Source organism: Denticeps clupeoides, chromosome 15 (assembly GCF_900700375.1).
Source record: "Denticeps clupeoides chromosome 15, fDenClu1.1, whole genome shotgun sequence".
NCBI lineage: Eukaryota > Metazoa > Chordata > Actinopteri > Clupeiformes > Denticipitidae > Denticeps > Denticeps clupeoides.
Window position 1 is genome coordinate 13267827 of NC_041721.1, and position 12694 is coordinate 13280520.

The window sequence follows — 12694 nt, forward strand, 5'->3', positions numbered from 1 at the left end:
GTCAGAACTTTATCCTCTCTGGATAAAGGTGATGAACATTGTCACTTTCCTTGTTCGTTTCATTTTCATTTTCAGCCGATTGTCTTTGCGGCAGGACATAGTGAGGTTGAAGGGAAAATAATTTTTTAAAACTTTTCTAAGCAAACTAAGGTCCAATCTGTTCAATCTTGAACCAATTGGACCAAAAAAGTTAATAATTTCTCATTAAACAGTTCCAGAAGGGAAACCAAATGATAGAACGTGATTATTAAAATCTAGTGTAATTAAAAGCTGCAATTTTATATCAATCAGTAATTATGGTGACATTTAAATGTTTTGTATTTTTGTATAGTTATTAGTGTATACTATATATCATATTGTACATTATTTATCCATAATATTGCTGATATATGAAATTCAGTGCAATCTGCTCAGTATCTTTTGTTTTTTGCTTTTGCTTTGTAATGATACCTCCATTGTTGCAGCCAGCGTTTTCCATATACACTTCATACATCCCTGAAGTATTTTAAATTTGAATATGAGAGCCGACAGAGCGCTAGAAAAAAAAGAAGAAGTGGGCAGAGACGTCCCTTTGATTCAATATTTGGTTGCCTCCATAATGAAACGTGATTACTGGTGGCCCCCGTGTTGAATAATACCCAATCACCACTCGGGCCCTGGCCGGACTCCAAAGAGCCTGTTGGGAGGCAGGGGTCGCATGTACTTAACCCAGCACTGAGCTGACAGCGGTGCATGTCCTTATCACGCTCCGGTGCTCAGGCAGAATGTATCATTAACTGCGGGGACATGCGCCTTCGAGTCCCGCTGCCACCGAGCCCAGTGGATCATTAACCTGAAAGTGGACGTGTGGGGCGGGAGAGGGGAGGTTTACTGGCTAACGCTAGCAGGCGGAGCCGACACCGGGGTTCTAGGATTCTGTGACTGCGTGTACTGATTCGGAGTGTATGTGGTGAGCACTGTGGGATCGACGGATAAATTTAAATCAATTGAAATTTGAAAAATCAATTAAGGATAACTAAAATGAAAGTTAAAGGACACGGACAGAAAGAAGTGCAGAACAATGTTGAATGGACAGTGGCACACACACATTGGCTGTTACCTTTGATCTCTCCAAAGTTGCCCGAGCCCATGGCCAGTAGCTTGTCCTTCCAGTCCTTGGACAGCAGCCTTTCAATGCTGGGGGCCTCTGTAGGTGGGAGACAAGAGGGAGGAGGAGAAGGAGGAGAAGGAGGAGAGGAGGACGAGAGGAGAGAAATTAGGACGGGCAACATCACAATAAAGCTCATTTAAAGTCCATTTGCCGTAATAAAGGGCTGGCTGTGCGGCGTTCTCTAATGGCTGCATCAGCAGGCAGATAAGAGAGAGAGAGAGAGAGAGAGAGAGAGAAGGAGACCGAAAAGAGAGAGAGAGAGAAACAAGAGAGGAAGCCTCTTTCTCACCTGCTGTTAGGGAATCATTAGCCCTTGCTACTGGGTGAGACAAAGAGGGTCTTAATGCACTGCGACAATGGACACATTATCAGCAGCCCGCTTTGTTTTTCTAACATACACATCCCCGTTTTCCCCGCTAATTGCTAACCTGCCAAGGACGGCTGTTTTTTCTCTCTTTTTCTCTCGGACAAAACTAAATGGAAAATTACGCACACACAAACATATTGTATGATGTGGCTGGGTAAATAAGTAAATAAAACGGTACAAAGAAATGATGAAAGAATATGCGAAGCAGTACAAGGGGCTAGAAAGTGTGTGTGGTGTGGATGGATGGATGGATGGATGGATGGACGGATGAATGGGTGGACGGATGAATGGATTGGAGGGGGCCATCTGCACTCGTTTCAGTAGGAGTCGGCCAGCGCGTCGTTCGGCGAGGGAGCGGGCGACGCATTAACCCCACCAAGCGGCCCGGTTTTCCCCTTTTGAAGAACCCATCAGGATTATCCTCCCCGGCAGAGTGTGGAACAAGTTTCTTCACTTTTCTTCTTCTTTTAAGTCAATCGTTAGGTTGTCGCGGTTCTCAAGCTGCCCACGCACAAACAGAACCGCGCCGCGACACCACAGATCTCGAGGACAGCCGGGCTGCATGTTGAGTGACAGCACGTTATCGTCGCAGCATTAGGCCCGAGTGGGGAGAGAAAATAGACGATTTCCACGAATCCCACTCGTCAGCCAACTGTCATCTGTGCCCCAGGTCGGCGGCAGTGCGGCGAAGATGCGGACTTCGGCGGGACAGCCTGTTCCAGACATTATGTGGATCTGAGGAGCGCGAACGACCTGATGATCGTCCGTAATCGCCGGCAAACGAGCAGATGTCCTGGGCACAACCGCAAAATGCCGCACACGTAAACAAACGCACACACACACTGGGAGGAGTGTGTGCGAAAAAGATACACAGATAAATGCAGGATTAATGAAACTCATTATAAGGGCTGCATTTGGACAGAGTTACGTGTTGTTGTAGCATGACTGCCCGCGCCAATGTAAAACCAACTCATATTTATTGCAAAGACACTCAAACGTCGAAGATGCCCGAATTTTTAAAGATGCCCAAGTATCATCATCATCACCCAAGACACATCGGTAGATAGTAAAATGGTCAATTATTAAGAAGCTATGATGTAAACGACATGAGCTGTTCCATAAACATAAAAATATATAACTGTTTTTTTTTTTACAGATTGTTAAAGTGCTATGAAACAAAAATGAGCTTAGACTGTGTAGTTGCAGTTACAAATTCTGATTCGAAACTGAGTGATACGTTAATTAGAAGGTACCTCCAGCTTTAAGAAGCAGTTAAAAAAAAACACTTTTTCAAAAAGTATTTCAGACAAATCTAACACTTACACATGCACATGCACACACACATATATTCTCTTCGTCTAGCACTTAACAATCTCCGAGCATGTTCTTTTTCTGACAAGTTAGGCCTTATCAGGGCTCTTAGTTTTTGTAAATCTATAGAAATCGAACGAGAATTGCTGGTGTCTTCCTCCTGTAGGTCGCTTTGGATAAAAGTGTCTGCAAAGTAAAGTAATAGCCATGCTACAGAGCAGCGGCAGCCCTTTTCTCCAACAATGGATTGGGAAGTGAGACAGACCTCGAGTAGCGAGAATCTGTGATGTGAAGACGCTTCCTGTGGACCGGAGGAAAATCTCCGGCGCGTATATAATGTCAGCGGCATGTAAACGCCGGTTGCTTTTTGATTCCGAAGGCCTCCGCAACTGCTTCCCCGACAGGGGCCAAGCATCTCTCCAGCGCCCGCTACGCCCCCCGCCCCCCACCCCCCACCCCGACAGCTGTCTCAATGTCACCACAACAGGTGCTATCAGCCTCCCACCCCCTGTCCCTTCCTCCCTCTCTTTTTCCTCTGTGCTCAACAATGACAGAAGCTTTTAAGCCAAAGAGCTTCGACAAGTGAGAGGGAACAACAAATGGGAGTACGTCCCCCAGCCCCCCACCCCATCAGCCATCGCCACATCTCTCCCTCTCTCCCCCGACTGCCTAATAGTTATTATTTTTATTTATTAACATGGTGGCCATTGTCTGCTGTGATGGCCAGGGCACTTTCTCTATGAGTAAAATGAAAAATTTAAAGAAGCCGCCTTTTTTAAGCCATCACCGCTATATAGCCAGAGGTGCAGGCGATAGAGGGAAGAAGATGTGCTGACACTGTGTTTTTTTTTTTCTTTCTTTATCCTTTTTAAAGGATGCCTACCGTCTCTACCTTCAAATCTTCCCTGGCTGTTTCCCTCTGCACTCCTGCCTTTAGTCTAAAATAGTGTGCAGTGCGTAAAGGGCACAGGTTGTGGACGGACAAGCAAAGGTGCAAAGGTTCTGCCCAAGACCAGATGTACCAGCATTACGGCTGATGAACGCTTATGTCAGACAAGTTCATATCTGCTGACGTGGCATTTCCCCCCCTCCCACACATATTTCGGACCGCACGTCCACACTCCTGGCTAAGAATAAATGCAGTAATCACTCTTGGACTGGACACACTAATGTCTAAACCAAAGTAATTATCTGTGTTTTGCTGGCCATGCTCTACAAATGCTGGTAATTAATAGGAAATTGTGCATAAATTGTGTGTTATTTATGTCTGGTTTGGAGGAATAATGGCCACCCGTTAATTCACATAGGTGCTTCTGTGGCTGATTCCTTCAATAGTGACGCTTTCTGGGAAGAGATAAGCTTCCCCCCAAAACTTGGATCTTATTGATTACAATCATCTGTAGTATCTTATAAATCTTCCTGTATGTTTCTGGCCCGCGTGCATCCAATATTTCTGTTACCTGGTTATGTTCTCGTGCCATTTACCATGTGTTATTAAATCCCTGTGTTTTTCCCAGAGTTGAGCGTCACCTTTACAGATGAATACTGCTTATCCTTAGAGGCCAACACTTTTTATTCTTATATATATACTTTTTTTTTTATCAGTATAGTGTAATTATAATGACTCTGCAGGCATGGTATGCAAAATACTGTTGAATGTATATGAGAGAGAGTGTGTGTGTGTGTCTGTCTTTGCATGTTTACTGGTCAGTGGGCTATGTGCGTCGCATTCTGCTGTGCAGATGTGGCAGGAGGGTGGAACCATGTGTGTGCCCACACTGGGCTGGGGAGGGTACTTCTTGGATGGAAAAAAACAAGCTGCAGATGGTTGGAAGAGGGCACAGAGTGTGACTCTGGACCAAGAGGGTGTGTGTGGCTGACTGGCTATATGTGTGTGTGTGTGTGTGTGTGTGTCTGTGTGTGTTTTCTCTTACATTTACAGCATTTGGCAGACGCTCTTATCCATAGTGCCTTACATGAGTGCCTCAAATATCCATCATTAAAAACCCTTGTTTAGTTCACTAGGACCCGATCTGTAGATACCGTTCGCAGAACCCAACCATACCTTTTTTAATCCAAAAATTTCCTAAAGAAAAAAGTTTTCTGCTAGTGGAAGTTCATTCCACCACCTAGGAGCCAAGACAGAGAAGAGTCTAGGTTAATACCTTGAAAGATGGTGGTACCGGACGAGCAGAGTAGGAAGCCAGTGGAGGGAATGCAACTCTGGAGTCGTGTGGGAGAATTTGGGAAGATTGAAAACATGTTGTGCTGCAGCATTCTGGATCAGTTGAAGAGGTCAAGCAGCTCTAAGAGTAAGACCAGCCAGGAGTGAGTTCCAGTAGTCCAATTTGGAGATGACCAGAGATTGGACAAGTATCTAAGTAGCCTGAGTTGGTAGAAATTGATGAATCCTCCTAATGTTGAGTTTCAGTGTTCAGGGCCAAACAAAACAAAATGAAAGCAGGTCATCACAGTCCAAAGAGGAAGCAAGTATGATAATAACAGGTAAAAAGTTGGCTAAAGACTCCCCGAGAGAGGAACAGCCATCATTAACTACTATCAGGTCCACATCACAGGTATCTCTGAAAGTTATGGCCACCGCCGCATCAGTCGCCGCAATATAATCAGTTGTCCTAGCAGCGCGATATTTTACACTTGCCCTCCACCCTCCAAAAAAAAAGTGAGCTTGTTTTTCCTATTATCTCACATTTGAAAAGCTGGAGACGTTTCACAGAAAAGGAGAGAGGGAGAGGGAGAAGGGAGGACCCTCGGTGTATAACAAAAGGGCCTCTGTCCCCAGGCCAGGCCTGGTCGGGGTGGAGCGGGCCCACAGGAAAGGGCCTGGCTCCGGTCGAGCTCGCCCTCGAACAGGCTCCACATTCACCCAGCGCTGCCCACTGCCACCCCCACACCCACACAGCCGCCCCACACTCAATAACCAATTATCCAGCAGTGGCGGCGTTTATCTATGGGTTACAGAGGAGAGGGGAGGGACACGTAGAGAGAATGGCTGCCCCTCATTCCCTGACTTTCAGAAATAGTCGTATGGTTTCACATGCAACATTTTGGTGTAAATTAATCAAATTAATCTATGTTTTCAGAAAGGTAAACCTTCACATATCCCATATCCATTAGACATAAAGTGATTTTTTTTGTTTAATATTACTTATATTCTTATTAGTATTTTACATACACTCAGTCAATAAATATGTAAATTCTTGAAAGTGTCTTAATTAATTCAGTCGGTTAATTAATTACTTTTTGAGATGCACTAACACACATAATAGTGCCAAACACTTGGACAAAACTATAAACACATTACTAAGGGTTGTATGTTTGCCAGTCTCATAGTCTCATATACTGGATATGTTTGGAAATGAATTCAATAGGCTGAGAGGGAAGAGAAGCACAAACTAACTGTCCAGCATTACTTTTCTTGTTCATTATCATTCTTTTTCAGCCGTCTACCTTTGATATTCTGAATGTGACCTCAGAACCGTGCACTGTTAAAACGATGAGATTTAAAGAGGGCATTATAAGATATGAACCTCTCAGCTGAACTGGCCACAGACCTGAGCTGGTGAAATAATTATAACCTCCTTACACCCAAACAGTCACAACGCTGGTTCATTAATTTTGCCGCCAATTTTTCACTCACAAAAAAAGGAAATGCTCATTATATGTGAAACATGGAAAACGTGCCGCCACTCAACAAATAAAAATATGATAAGAAGGATGACAGGGACATTTGATGATCAATTTATGTGCTGTTTGGTGCAGCACCAAAGGGAGCCTTCGTCCTCTAAAAATTCTTTCTAATGATGGTTCAAAAGCCTTTAATCGGCACACAGCAGCAGGGGCAGCGTGAGAATCAGGTTGCGAGTGCAGAACAGATCCTAACAACAGGATAGAGATCGCGTAACACACAACTTTTGCTTTCAAAGTGCTTGTCACAGAAAGCAGCAGAAATCGACGCAAGGTTAAAAGCTAAGAGTGGCAATTAAGTGCGCTGTTGGGGAGGGAGTGGGGCAACAGTTAGCAACAGTTGTGGGGGGAAAAAATCCTCCCAGGACAGCCGATCCTTCCCAGGATGCAGAGCGGGTAGGGGACGACAAGGAAGATGCAGGTCCAAACGCACTTATTAATAAGCTGCAGACATCAAGGCCACGTTTAAAAATGGATGTAACGGTGCAAAAAAAAATACAACCCTCAACTGAAACGACCCAAAAAGGCAAGATGTCTCATTGCACAAAGAGGGAGGGAGAGAGAGAAGAAACAAGTAAATAGAGGGATGTGACCAGTGACACGCTGCCATATGGCCATGTGATGCACAGGCCACCGCGCTGGTCAGCATGCCACACGCACTCTGGGTTCAGGACCTGTTTCCAGGGAAACAAGATGTACAACTGTACTGTTGCAAAAATAAAGAAAGAGGGAAAAAAAAAGAACATGGTTGCTTCACGATTCGTGTTCTATTACTTCCTCTGCCCATGTTGTACAATCAGAAATTATTAAAGGTGCTTTGTGACAATGGGTACAATATTTAAAAAACACTAGTAAAAAGCACATGTAAATATTCATATTCAAAAACAATACTGTATGCCAGTGGCTTCTCATTTAATTAAAAATTTCATCCACATTTTATTAACTGACTTTTCTGTTGTATTTTTAGTATTCTTAATATTAATATTAAAAAAAATAAATTCTGTGAATTCCTGGTATTTAAATGGAAAATATATATATATATATAATGCCTAAACCCTCTTGTAAGACTACTGTTTTGAAAGGAAAAGAATTTGCCTGAAAGTATTCTCTGATTTTTATATATATTTTGTCAGGGCTTCCGTGTCTTTCGCACTGAAGGCCGAGTGATTTAATATATCGAAAGATCCATTTATCTAAAACAGATTTCTGCCCTTGCAATTTTTTTTTTCATATTCTTTTTTGGTAACAGATGGTGTTGTGGGTGCTTATGTCCAATTTGATTTGAACCAAAATCCCAGCCAAATATACCCTGGCACAAACCGCTCGCCGCCAAATTTACACTGGCAGATTGAAAAAACTGCGCAGAGGGCATGACATTGCGACGATAAGAATGTGAGCAAAAATTGTAATGACATCTGAGAGAAAGTGGGAGAAATTAAAAGCGTCCGTTGCCTAGTCTGGCGCGGGTGAGGCACGTTCCGCCGGAGCCCTTGTGATAGAACAAGTTATCGGGGGAAAAAAACACGGGTGTGTTTTCTTGTGCTGTGTCGGGAGACAAGCTCACAGCTTTCCGTTTTATTTATTTGATGAGAAAGACACATGCCATTCAAAAAAGTAAAACGGGAAAAAAGAACACCTACTCGTACGTGCGGGGTAGACGAAGGTACAGAACACATAACCACACAGACTTTTATGGGTCTTAGTTCAGTGACATCACCGCTCTGCCGCCCATCAATGAGCATTTGAATTCCTGACTCAGTGCCCTGATAACGCAGAAAAGACACACAGTGCATTTACATGCACTTTCACTATCAGTGTGTGATTGGAGATATCATGCTGATGCTAAAGTGAGGCAGTTTTTTTTTGGATTGCGTGTTCAAGACATTCCTATCGTCACACGTTTCAGCATTCTGAATTTCAGGGTGCGCAAAATTGCGGAATAAAACTTAATTGTTCTATTTATCCCAACGAGTCCTGTGTTGACAACATTATAAAATAAATAAAAGTATTGTAATACAGAACCAGAGGTAATGTAAAATCTGATAGAGGCAAATGTAACAATACAGTTTATATCATTATTGTGATTCTAAGAACTGTCTGAATATGTAATATTGAACCTGATGTAATATTGAAGCAAAAAAGAGGTCTACATAAGCACACACACACACACACACACACACACACACACACACACACACATAGACACAGGCACACTCTGAGTCCTTCTTGTCAAAAGCATGCTGTTTAAAGTAGGCCAAGGCATATTTGTGCTTCCTGACTGTGCGCAGTAATGGAAAATGACACTTCCAATCTGTCTCGTGGCAATAACTCCCCACTCCCCAAGCCCCCGCCGCCCCGCACAACCCCCGTCGCCGTGTCTTCAGTGCGTCCCGGCGACCGCAGAGCTGTCATAGCCGCGGGCCCCGGCCGTCACCCGCTTTCATTACATCACTTTAACGTGACAACAAAAGAACACGGCTGCCCGCGCGTCTGGGGCTCTGGTGCATTAAGGGAAAGACACAGGGGAGGAGAGGCGTGCTTAAGAGGTGAATGGGCTGGGACACACACACACACACACATCCATACATTCATACCCACACACACAAACATTCCCAAACAAACATACTTTTACATAAAGGTGCATTCATACATTTGTACACACACACACACCCATACATCCCTATAATATTCCAGCATATATGCATAAACACACACACACAAGACTTCCAAAGATTAATTACAGAACAATGGACACACATTATTGTATATAAACAGATCACACATATACAATTATCAGCATCACCCCACATACACCTACACACTTGCGCACACACACACACACACACACACACACACAGGGAAAAAAGACTGTCTGTTTAATTACAATTGGCCGGTGTCATGCTGATGGCCATGTCTTGTCACTCGAAAGATGCTTGTCACACACACACACACACACACACACACAGGCCTGACTCCATCATTCTGATTCGCATTTTAGAAGCCTCCCGCTCCGCGCCCGCGTCTTTAACCTCCGGAGAAGCCGGCTCTGACAGGCCGATACTGTTATTACTCACACCAGTCATTACCATGGTCCTGCCCGCCTGAGTGATGGCCATGCCCTGCTTATCCTCTCTAGTGCTGGGCTCACAACAGCAAAAAATACCAACGCTACAAGTACACTCGTTCATACTGTCAAATAGCACTAACAAGGATCCTGACAAACACACATTAAACGTCACACTTTTATTTTTATCTATGTATGCACTTTTGAGTGTGTATGTCATCTTATAATCAGCGGCACATTTGTTCTATTAAATGTGATTTTGACACACAGATTTAGAATAATCGAAGCAGCTGGCTGAGTGAAGACATCCAATCACTCTTTATCTCTGCGTTTTCTGTGTGTGTGTGTGTGTGTGTGAATGTGTCTGCCACCTCACAAGAGGAAAAATGTATAGGTGAGCAATGCATGAGCAAAAGAGCAAACAAAACGTTGAGCATGTATTTGTCATGAGAGGGGGAGGTAAAGAAAGAAAATAAGTTACTATCTGCTGAAGTTAGGTAAGTTTAGGATACGCTTATTAATTATTATGTAATTACAAATTTATAATGCCTGTGTTACATATTTATTAAATCAAACTTGTGGTGAGATATAGACACATAGATAGATATGTATGAGCTTCTGAATCAAAAGTGTGTGAGTGTGTGTGTGTGTTCTCCCCGCATGTCGTCAGTGTTTAAAACGTGCTCGGTCTTTAAGAATGGCGCTCATTGTCTGTGTACCGCAGCCGGAGACACCGGAGCCCATGTGAGAGCCATTAGCCACCGTTAACAGCGCTTAACCAGCATGGAATGTTCCGGCGTGGTGCGTGTCTGGCGGGAAAAAAAAAAAAAATCAAATAAAACTCGGCCGTACTCGGCCATTCATTGGCCCCTCTCCCTCTGGCTTTCGCCACGCAGTTCGTGCAAACTGACTAAATGTTTGTGCAAGCCTAGTTTTTTTTTTTTTTTTTTGCTTTCTCTGAGAATTCACATGCTTTCTGGTCCCGGCTCTGATTCGCTGATAAGATTGGTCATGGGAATAATAGGGCGCTTGTTGAGACCCAGGCTTTCCACGAAGTTCCGACGAGTCAAGCGCTCAGAGGCTTGATCGGCTCGGTGGCAGTTTGCTTTCAGTCATAATTGTCGTAATTTGTTTACGGGGGTACAGTGCATAAGCCGAGCCTTGGCTGGGTTATGGAATTAAACGATTGGCAACACGGTTTTCATTACCGTCAAACACAGTTAGCCGTCTAAAAATACAGAGAAATGGAGCCTATGCCAAAATGTGCATTTTTTATATGATGAGTGTTCTCTCTCTCTCTCCTGATGCAATGTTTGAGATGAGCCTTAGATTTCTTCTGACTTGTTTATTTTGGGGCCAAGACAGACTGTTGAGCACAGAGAGAGTTATTGGGTTCGTAGAATTTCCTTTTTCCCTTCGTTCTTTCTTTGGTCTGGCACAGATAAGTTGACAACTTGGAAGACATGAAAAAGACAAGTGTGATTGACTCGCAGCCTGGTTTCTCTCATGTTCCTCCTGCAGGTTGGGTACACTGACCCCGCAACGGACCCGAATCCTGTTCCTTTAAGGACCCTCAGGGAGGAATATAAGCAGTTCAATGCGGTTCATTCCCTGCAAACAACAATTTCCGATTCCTCCAAAGTATCTGAAAAATTATGAACTTTGTGTTTGAGTTGAGTTATTGACAGGGGACATCTTACCGCATGCAATCTATGGCAGATATTTATCTGAAAGTCAAGACCAAAACGGCAGTGGTAAGGAAGTCATGATAGTGGCTCTCGTCCTGCAGCCTACAGGCGGAGGGCAATGTCCCTTCACACGTCACAAGACCGCGTGGAAATCACATGACTAAACATTTACATATGTTATTGTGCAACCTCTTCAGTGAGAATGTTAGAAGATTGTAAGGTTATATCCAGATGTTAAAAATCTATAACTGTTAAAACATATCAATGGAGCAACTCACTTTATTACTCTTTATATCATGTTTTATTTTTTACCACTTTGGCCAGTGAATAATATATTTAGTAAAAATATCTCTTTAATATGTATATGAATAAAACATTGCCTCTATAAACCATATCCAGAGTGTTTGAGGGAGAAAGTGTTTGATAAGCTCAAGCCACGTACATGTACATTTATATGAAACCCTCACACACTCGCATTCTGTCACGCCCATGCAGAATAGGACGCTGAGGTGTCAGCGCTGCTCCCTCTGCCATCTGAGAAAGCCCTCAGCCGCACGTCAAAACACTCACATTAAACATAATCGGCCTCTCGCTGATAATTATAACCTTTCCCCCCTTTGTGGCTTTCGCAAGAAAGTAAACAGTAATTTATACAAGAGAAACTTCTGCCGAGAGTGCGACCTGTCTGGCTGGAGGATATGTGAAGCCGGATGAAAGGAACAGGAGAGAGAGGGGAGGGGGGGCTCGAAATATTTCCAGGGCGAACAAACCAACTCGGGGAGAAAGTTGCACTCTACCTCTGTTTAATTGAAGGAGGGAGGGGTGGAGAGAAAGGAGGGAAAGGAAGAGGTTCCAGATTCCCACAGATAATTGAGCTTGGGCGCGATGGTGGGAGACGGTAACGCTGCTTGTTTTTTGGAGGAGTGTGAGAGAATGAGAGCGATATAGGGCAGGGGCCGGATGGTTGTGGGGTGAGGGTGAGGAATAAGAAGTGTTCACTTCACAAAAGTCAATTCAAAATCTGACTGCTCTATACAAGATGTGACATCATAAATATGACAAAAAAATAGTGGTGCAATCAAACTTGCTACAGGGTCCAACGCTCATGTCCACTTTAACCAGGACTGACTGCCATCTATTGCAAGCTATTTTTAGTTGTGTTCTATGAAAAAGTTACGTAGGTACAGTACGGACCAGATGTTTGGGCACACCTTCATATACCATATACCTATATTAACCATCATCGAACGATATAGAAACTGGCGGGTTGTTAAGGTTTTATAGTCTGTAGAAACTTTGACACGGACGATCTATGATGAAGGTGAGGGGTGGGGACCCCGTACCCAAACTTTCACTTGAATTCAGTAGCACGGTGCATGTTGTTGAACTACGCTTCAACAACTGGTCCC

General features: G+C 43.7%; 1 protein-coding gene across 7 annotated transcripts in view; it reads right to left on the reverse strand.

Annotated features, from left to right (window-relative positions):
• The window catches only part of sox5 (SRY-box transcription factor 5), a 168777-nt gene that overhangs the window by 38736 nt on the left and 117347 nt on the right, over positions 1-12694 (reverse strand). For all 7 annotated transcript variants that reach the window (XM_028954941.1, XM_028954939.1, XM_028954936.1 and 4 more), the window contains one exon: positions 1100-1186. In XM_028954941.1, coding sequence (XP_028810774.1) covers positions 1100-1186 — 87 coding nt within the window. The remainder of the gene's footprint in view (positions 1-1099; positions 1187-12694) is intronic.